At 38.3% G+C, this 10,349-nt stretch overlaps 1 protein-coding gene across 1 annotated transcript in view; it reads left to right on the top strand.

The window, feature by feature from the left end:
- Nucleotides 1-6,810: 6,810 nt before the first annotated feature.
- The window catches only part of LOC137265513 (uncharacterized), a 30,463-nt gene continuing 26,924 nt past the window's right edge, over nt 6,811-10,349 (top strand). Inside the window, exon 1 of the mRNA XM_067800927.1 lies at nt 6,811-6,950. Coding sequence (XP_067657028.1) covers nt 6,932-6,950 — 19 coding nt within the window. The 5' untranslated portion in view covers nt 6,811-6,931. The remainder of the gene's footprint in view (nt 6,951-10,349) is intronic.

Here is a 10,349-nt window from a genome sequence, read left to right as displayed (position 1 = left end):
GACCCTTGTTAATGTTGCCTTTGGTTGCAATGTATTTATTGACGTAATACCCGTATAGTAGTTGTAACGTTTGTCGTAACTCATTCGATTCGCTCCTGTACACGGGTGTGGCCTTGTTATACCAGCGTACTGTTCACGCCAGAATCGTTCATCCGTATAATGTACCTAGTCGAGGGTATAATAGGTGATAAAATTATACATACAACTGCATTCAGTGAGGTGAATTTGCAGCCTCGTGAGCATACCCTCGCCCTTCTCATACTTTCTGTTTGTACCTGGTTCAATCGCCGATTTTGCAAGAAACGGGTGCACAAGTACACATTCTCAATTAGGAGGTGAAGCCAGGAGCGTGAGTTGCAATGATTCCATCCACAATTTTATCCATCCATATGTGTATTCATCATTCAACCCGTCTATCATTTTGTCCACCCATACATGTGTGCATACAACATTCCATCAATCATTCATGCATGCATAATTCTAACCATGCATACATGTATTCTATCCATACATGCATACATCATTCTATCCATCCATTCATTCACAATTCCACCCAACCATCCATGCATACATCCTTGCATACACCTACGCATACATCATTCCGTCCACCTATAAATATATCATCCCAGCTATTTGTATGGTCGATACAGTGGACTAGCCTAATGGTAAGCGTTGTATGTGCCCATTTCTGGTGTATACCTCCGTCAAATTGCTGGAATATAACACTCTCTCACACACTCACTCACTCACACGATATTTTGTAAAATGAGGCAAAGGTAATTTTTCAAGCGTTCAGTGTTTGTATTTGAATACGTGTTAGTAACTTATGACCCAGCATAAACAAGACAGTGCTAATAAGATATGTGTATGCATGTATATACAGAATAGAATAATTTAAGATTGACCTATTTTTGTAATAAACTATAATAAAACACATGCGTATTCATGTTGTCAATCCCTCTGCAGCTGGAGTCTTACGTCGGTAGCAACTCTCAGATCCCTAGGCTGGATTGTTGTGCTGTATACAAGTGTACGCTGATTGCAAGGTTCTAATGCAAGGTTCACCTTGATTACAACCTTAATTGCCCCACACCATCGTTTGTCGTTCTGTTTAAAATGGCAGAGTGATGTTTGAACCAAGAACATTCCACCACCCACTTAGTTTGTTATAAGGGTCCGTGTTATTCACTTCAAGATATAGCTTGGATCGTACACACAAAAGCATAAAACTATATGCTCACTCATTTTAGTTGCGGTCGAAAATGCACAGTCGCTGAAGAGAAATGGTTAGTCTTCCGATACATAGTAGGGAACAAACACAGGCCGCAAATACAAACCAATAATACGTCCTAGGTCCAACCGTCGTTCACTGATATATTATATCTACATACATTATTCATCCTTATCTTATACGTGGATGGCTATCAGTGCACGGGTGTTGGACCTATAGAAGTATTTTCTTCAGCAATACATACCTCTGTGACTGAATGCAGAGATATACCAACCAAACTCCGATAAGGTGCCTTGACTCCTTGTATAAATTAGATAATCGTACGATAGGAGAGCTTGAAATCACAGCGTGTCGCGTCATAGATAACTTCAGTCACATTTTATGTGCGCTTGCCACGGTGTGCAGGTGCCCTAAACATGTAAATTGTTATGATGCGTTACAGAATTGGGAACCGATGACATGTGTCAATCAAGTCAGCGAGCCTGACCAGCCGATCCCTTAAGTCGCCTCTTGCGACCAGCATAGTCGCCTTTTATGGCAAGCGTGGGTTGCTGAAGGCTTATTCTACCCCGGGACCTTCACGGGTTTGTGTCAAAGAAAAAAATGAACTACTGTAATACATCAAATCATGACATATAGTTTCCCGTTCTTGTAATTTGACTTTTAAGTTTATAAGTTTAGCAAAGGCTAGGGTTCATTTCCCTATATTCAGGTTCTATTCTTATGCTGTGTATGTGCAGTTTACCATTCTCTGTTTTCAAAATAACAACTGGGCTGTATTTATTTCCTTGTTTAATAGACATGTAAACAATACCAAAACAACACGAAATGTCTGACACTAATGGCCTAAATTTTGCTTATACACGACACATAACTGTAATCATATACTAACACATGCTCGACATCTCCAGGTTATACGTTCCGAGCGTTATCAGAACGTATAGCCAAGAGACATCGAGTTAGTAATACTGATAGGGGTATATGTCATCTGACGTTATGACAGGGCGTAGCCAATATATTTAACACACTTCTCGAGTTAAACAACCCACCATTGAGCAGAATCTAGGCTAACATTTGTGCCATATAAAGTTGTGTCATATAAACATTCATACGTCTACACAATATAATCCATATGATCCAAATGGAGCCCAGAACAGTCTCCACTTTCCCAGTCAATCTAAACTTGGTTTGGACACCTGTCTTACATTAAACTGAAATTATTTTAAAAATATGTATTCTTTGACCGCCCCAAACTGCTTTCGGGGTTCTTGACTACATTCCCAAATTTGAAATTGCAGTCGAAAATGGTGTCAAATTGCACAATGTATATATAGATTTTGCAACATCCTTGAAGGCATTTAAAAATCTCTTTCCCCAACAGTGTTGACGTCCATTCCACCTCGCCATCACGTGTGTAGGCAAACACAATGTCTCTCGGACTCATTACAAGTTGGGGATTGACTAGAGGTGTATACTCGCAAGAAATCATCCTTCGGGTCATCCAGGGTCCATTAGGCACTGACAACTCAACCACTTAACCCTAACGATGTAGTGTGGGACAAGCACAGTTCAAGGTCGTCAGAGTACAATGACTCAAGTTTGCAAGGCCTCACATTGAAAGCAGTTCAGCTTGCACCTGTGTACACAAGCAAGAGCTCGTCCGGGGCTACTATTCATTTCAGAATCATAGTATAGGCCAATAGGAAATTAGACTAGCACAAGTTTATGAGGTACAAAATAAAAGTTTACATGAAAATTTCCAAAATAATGTCCGCTTATCTAGACTTGCCTTTTCGAAGGATATGAATATTATACAACCATGAGCTCAGCATTCATTACAGCCCTGTTTGTAGATTTTCGAAGCTCTCTTAGCGCTAGGATGGTCGTAAGTTGATGTTTATGTATGGCACTTACGAATAGGCTAGTTAGACTAAAGCTTGATCTATATACATGTATATAATTTTGATAGTAAAAACAAACCCATTTAGATTGAATGGGAAACCAAGGGAGACTAGAGCTAGACTAGAATCTAGACTTGCTTCATTTAGGGCTTCAGCATTGCTGGAGGCATGGTATTAAAGGGGAATTTGAGAGAATTTCAATAGTTTGCTGTGTGAAAGATAAAGTTATCAAAAACATATACCCAAAGTTTCAAGTACAAATTATGAATATTTACGTCTTAATCGCGAAAACAGTTTCTGTTATCTCAGCTTCGGCCGTTATGCATATTCCGCTGGAAGTCACGTGACCTCGTGACGTCAAATGTGACTAGCTTCCAAGGACCAAGCGCTCCAGTAATACAAGTCGTGCTGTTTCTGTCGTTTTATCAAATGGTTTTTTCAGTTGCCTGGAGATGCATGGAATCATCGAACAATAAAAAGAGCCACCATTTCATCCTTTTTCCAAGTGTAAATTAAGACAGATCAGGGACTGTGAGACACACTGGGCAATTTATGTTATACGTGAGACATGGTAATAATTACTATTATCTACGACCAGGAATAATCTACAACGCTCTGTATATCAGACTATGATAGTCTCCCTGCTACGACGAACATTAAAGGTCTTTTTGCGCTAGTTTCCTAGCAATGGTTGAGGGAGACGATCAACACATCAGTATTCGCGTTAACAAAGAAGCCTGCGTTTTTCGCGTGAAAATATTATAAAAACACGCAAAAAAAACAATTTCACATGTTTTAGAAGCTTAGATTCTGATCTATTTAAGAGGTTTAAAAATACCTCAAAACAGCAACATATAAAACAAACAATACATTTTAAAATGATTCACAGGACTGTAATTTCATGCGCAAAAGATTTGCACTACATATTTATAATTTTTTTCTTCACGCACGCACGCGCACCCCCCCCCCCCCCCCCCCAAAAAAAACAACAACAAAAAACAAAAAAAAAACCGAGAACACGGTCACATGATTTAATACATGTCATATTTGGTATTACTGTATGTGTATATATTTTTTCTGGTACTGAAAGTCTACAGGCCTGTAGTACAACACAGTATAAATAAATGTTTACACGCACAAGTAACATCCATAGAGACGAGAAAATAATCAACTGTAGGTTATATTGTGTTCTGAGACTTTTTACTTGTGCATTTGTGTAAAATCATGTTATCAACTCTTTTGTTTCATATTCTGATGATTGTTTGAACACTGTAAATAATTAATCATTATTTTCGAAATATGAATCGACTATGCGTTTCTTTTTAGGATAGCCTATATTCTGTCCAAAACAACAAGACTTCACATATGTTTCTTGCGTCGACTGGGGATTGGCTCATGGATAGGATGACTAGAGAATTAGCTTATGATTTTGATGAACATTATGATGACGAAGACAAATGAATACGTTGATGAAGACGAAGGCATACTTTAGTTGTTCAAACTTCTTTAGTTGGTTTCACAAGACATGACAAACAAGTATACATGAATGAGGTGAACGGACTTCCAGCTCAACCCCAGCGGCATACCCCTGCTCGCCGTCGTCCCTACAAAGACAGTAGGAATGCCGGTCTCCACACTCACATCTCACGTACAGTATAGATGTGAGCATACATATATATACAGTATGGTTCAAAATTATTGAGAATAGCTAAAGCATTTCATATTATTAAACGAGAACAAATCAGATAAAATTGAATGTATTGTGAAAGTGAACTGACCTTTTCATGTTGTGTAGGTAACAATTTAATATTTTATCAAGTCTCCTTGAGCTTCACGGCACAGTCTAAGACGGGTAGGCATACTTCCTATCAGAGAGGTTAGTGTCTCGTGAGTTATGCTGTCCCAGTATCGGACCACTTCTCTCTTCATGTCTTCAATTTTTGTCAACCCCTTTTGATTCACACATTCCTTCATCATCCCCCAAATGTTCTCAATGGGATTTAAGTCAGGACTATATGCAGGAAATGGTAATGCAGTCACATTTTTCTCCTGAAACCACTGCTTGGCATGTTTTGCGGTGTGTTTAGGATCACTATCTTGCAGCAAAATCCAGTCATTTCCATAAAACACATGTGCACTTGGAAGCAGAAAATTATCTAATATGTTAGTGTAGCGTTGACTTGTCAGATTTCCCTCAAACACACACAGCGGGGTCGTTTCTAATAAGGATATCCCTCCCCATACATGAAACTTTGGGCTGTATTTAGGTCGTCGATACAACGGTGCTGACGCAGACTTTGTCCATATTTTCACATTATTGGGATATACCCATATTGAGCTTTCATCAGTAAAAATCACATTTTCCCAGTCAAAGTTTTCATGTGCCAAACACCACTCAATACGCCTGTCTTTATGTTCTTGTTTCATGAGAGGAGAAAGAATTCCAGTCTTTTTCTCCCATCCAAGATCAATCAAATTTCTTCTAACTGTAGATTTTGATACAACTGTTGATCCCCTTTCTATCATTTCATACCTGATGTTGGAGATGCTTGCCCTTTGCTTTTTAGACGCTAAAATTCCCAGCCGGACGCGATCTGAGAAGTCCAATTTTCTGGGTCTCCCTGCTCCTTTCTGATGCCCAAAATCCTTTCCCTCTTTAAAATTCTTCCTAATCCTATACACAGTAGAAAGAGGAGTTCCTGTTCTCTCTGCCAGTGTATTTACATCATCAATTCCTTGATTACACAACTCAAAAATCAACCTTCTTTTATCTTCAGCAGACATTGTTGACAGTGCTGAGGAAAATGACGTCTGCTACAAATTCAGGGGAGGTAACTCTAATTGTACTATACTCAGTAGGCCAAGATGAGTTACCTCCCTTATACCATAACTTAGTTTTAAGTATCAGTGAATCAGTTGAGGTGTTAGGATAGCTCAAAGTAAGAAGAAAAATTCTCAATAATTATGAACCAGACTATAGTTTTTAACAACAATAGACAGGCAAAGATTCAACAATGGACAGAAACAGAAACAATAGCACTTCCTTCTACAGTTGATGTCATGACAGATGTTCTGTTTTTTAACAATACTGAGAATCTAAAAATGTTTTGATGGCCACAATAATATTTCTTGGTATACATTTTTTCCAGGGAATTATAAGCTGGGCAAACTATACTCAATTTCTTGTCGATTCCTCACGACACTTTGCCTCCATTATTTACCTTCTCATGCCTGTGCCTAAATTTATTTAAAAAATAAATTTGTTGTAATTTTCTAATGTTTAGGATGCATTTCTACTTGATTGAAATGTATATGTACAACATGGACTCTTAAAATGGTACCAAGCGTCCATACAGAAACCAAAAGACATATGCATAATAAGACAATGGATAAATTCTTCGTTGCGTCCCAAATTATATTTTATAGGTGAGCTCCTGTATTTGCGTTTATTTGGACGTTGCGGCTTTGTTGAAGGATTCATGGCGAGGATAAAGTTTCAAAAGTTCGCCTTTATTCAGCTACAGGTAATAGAAGGAAAGGTGGTGTGTCATGTGGAACTATACAAACAGTTACTATTAGACTCATACATCCTTGAGAATTGTACGCCCCACCCTACCGGAGAATAAAATGAAACGGGAAAGACTAACCGGAATGGGTTAGCCCGCGAAGTGATATCCCACAATGCTCTTCTTTAATCATGGCGAACTAAGAACACATGTATTTGTTGTGTTGGGTACACCTTACGTGCACCCCAAGTGACCACGCAACCTGAGTGGAAAGTGTGCAAAATGTGAAAATAATGAAACGCGCGGGAGATGGTAAGAACATTTGTAACTGTTAGACAGTGGTTCATTCGTTGTGCTCGTGTAGCAAACTCTGCTGTTATCATCCGTCAACATTCTCGGCCCCACTTTCTCAGTTTCTGACACTGCCTGGCTTCGCAGTGTGAATGCTGGACAGCTGGATGTCGAGATAAGTAGTACAACTCATTTAATAAACACGCTGTGTTTTGAAATGGGGTGCCTCATGATTTATATGTGAAGAAGGGACCTCCTGATTTTTTTCCAAGTAACGATATTCAATACTCAGTCACCAAATAAGGCAGAAAGCAGTGTCTACAAACATTTATTTAAAAAACAACAACATAGATTCGACTTAAATAAACTCAAACGTTATTCGTAGACTTCGATGCAGATTATTGTATGATTGTTAAGCAACTGTCATTACATGAATAAAGAAGTGTTTCACCCATAGAGTTTGTCCTTATCTGACTCACAAACTTCGTAAAATACCACTCATAGAAGTTACTTTTAGTTAGACCTTACTGCATAAGTACTTTGTACAACTGACTCCAATATGAAAAAGAAAATTCTGGTTATTGAAGGAACAGAGCTCAAACTAGTATGATGAATAGTGACAAAAGAAAAACGACTGATATAAACCAAAATCAGAAAGATGCAATTATTTAGATAAGTATGTAAAACTGAGGATATTCGTTCTTAAGAGCACTATCAGGACATTACAAAAACATACTCTCTACTGCCTGTTGATAATGTCTGTATACGTGTACTTAGGTATGTGGCCTTTTAAGAGCAAGTAATGATTTCAAGATTGGTTTGCATATGCATGAGAGCAGGGTTCTCCTTGATGTGGAAAACCTGACTGTATGACGCAGTGCAAGTGGTGAAAATGTGCTTTAAAAATACACACTGCATCACTTCTGATGCAGTAAAATCACCAATCAAAACCAGACAATTCAGTGCTATGGGTAATAAATGTTACTCAACTGCTTTTTGATTTCAAACTGATTTGAACACTCTCATGGTAATTCTTTAGAATTCAGACTTAGAGGCAAACACAACCACAGTGCAGGAATATTGATGAGTATCGCTTAAAACTAAACTTACTGCTGACATATTAACAACTGTCAGTGGTGCTTGTCATAGCTGGCCGGTGCAGGTTACCTTCAGTAACAGATTGCCCCTAGTGCAGGTAACAATAAATTCTCCAACACGTTATGGAGCCCTTATCATAAGAGGTGACTAACAGGATCGGGTGGTCAGGCTCTCTGACTTGGTTGACACTTGTCGTCAGTTCCCAATTGGGCAGATCAATGCATTATATACAGACTAGCACCATAGAGCTAGAATATTGCTGAGTGTGGTGTAAACCTAAACTCACTCCAACATGTTATGTCTGTCATCATCTGTTTTAATTTGGAAGTCACTGACTCAAAGTAATGCTTTTCTTTCTGTATGACTTGTTGCATGCAGAAACATTTGTCAACCCATAAATCAGTTATTGTGAAGTAATTATATAAATGAGGTGTGTAAATATAGGTAGTGCAAAACTGAAACAGAACTGTCCCTCATTTATCATTAGCTTGTTTTGAATTATTTTTTTTGTTGCTATAGACATAGGTATGTTACTCTTTAGGACCAGTCAGTGTTCCTGGTAGGTTTTACGCAAGTATATGCAGAAATAAAATTTTTAGTCCAAATCTTTTGTGTGTGTGATTTTCATTATAATCCTGAATCATTTTAAAATTTATTGTATGTTTGATATGTTGCTGTTTTGAGGTACTTTTTATAATTAAACAGATCATAATCTATGTGTCAAATATATGCACACAAAATAGTTTTTGCATGGCTGTATTATTTTTTCGCATAAAGAACTCAGTGATTTAAAAGTGAATAAAAGTGATTATATTTTATGGTGCAACCAAAATTTTGATGGTGCAGCCAAACCTACAAGTCATGTTGCACCCAGTGCTGATACTGAAAAAAACCTGAAATGGCAACATGACACAGGGAACAAGCTTTCATCAGTGAAGCCATCCCCTTGCTAGTTACATTGCTGATAGCAGTGTGCACTTCAGTCCGTGCACAGTCAGTGACTACACTATTGAGTTGTCAATTACTTTACTCAGTAAAACCGAGAACCATACTTTCTTCAGCAATGAGTTTCCTGACAATTGACAAACCATTTACGCTATATGTTGCTGATACCATTGTCAGGAATTAACTTGGGGATGAAAAGTAAACAAGTGCCAGTTCACATTCAGCATTGTTAGTTGTTAAGTCTAGTTATCCTGATCACAGAAGTGAGTGAGTTTAGTTTCTCCCATCTTTAAGCAAACTTTCCTCAATATCACGGCAGTTGACACTAGAAATGGGCTTCACACATTGTGCCCATGTTGGGAATCAAACCTGGGAATGATTCGTGTCCTCTTTAGGGGCAGTAGGGTAGCCTAGTGGTTAAAGCATTCCCTCCTCAAGTTGAAGGTGCAGGTTCAGTTCCCCACATGGGTACGATGTGTGAAACCCATATTGCTGGAATATTGCTGTAATATTGCTAAAAGCAGCATAAAACCCAGCACTCTCAAGACCTCTCTATAGTATGGATGGGTATATTCTAGTTGCATGGATTGTCACAGGTGCCAAAGCATGATGTTTTTCACCCTTTCACATTTTTAAGCTGTTGGCATGTATGACAAGGGGTATATAAGGTTACCCTCTGTGTTTGTGTGTACATCTGTACGTACGAAATGGGCAATGTACTTTATCCACTTCTACCCCCAGAACCGCTCAGTGGAATTCAATGAACATGGGCTTTCTTTGGATGGTGTGGACCTCACATTTTGTTTTTATATTTTATTGGGTTTTTTTGTAAGTTTAGAGACATTTGAGCTTTTTGCACATTTTACTGAATTTCTCTATGATGATAGTGTAATACGGGATGACGTCTATCTACTTCTCCACAAAACTGCTCGACAGAATGGAAAGTACTTCATCATGTCTTTCATAGGGACTATAAAGTGTGCATTTCATATTTTATAGTTTCTTACATGTTTTGAGACACTTGAACTTAGATAAATTTTGTTGAATTTCTCTCTGATGATAGTGAAACATCGGATTAAGTCCATCCACCAGAGCATACTCAGTGTATGGAACTCTTCCTAAAGTTCCTACCACAGCAGGGCATCCGTGTCCATGGACACAGTGTTTTCTTGCCACACTGATGCATCACTTTCAGCTCAGAGTATTGTATTGTTTGTATTATGTGTTTTGCTTTGATTTGGATTGAACTTTTTTTCTTAACTGTTTGCAGTGTCGCATTAAAAGCAAATTTCTGTTGGCTGTTATTTGAGCATACAACTCTTTGTGCTTACAAGCAATGTTGTCTATGCTTTACATAAGAGGTGACTAACGGGATCG

Source organism: Haliotis asinina, chromosome 15 (genome assembly GCF_037392515.1).
Source record: "Haliotis asinina isolate JCU_RB_2024 chromosome 15, JCU_Hal_asi_v2, whole genome shotgun sequence".
NCBI lineage: Eukaryota > Metazoa > Mollusca > Gastropoda > Lepetellida > Haliotidae > Haliotis > Haliotis asinina.
The sequence above is the reverse complement of the archived record's forward strand: the minus strand, read 5'-3'. Positions and strand labels throughout refer to the sequence as shown.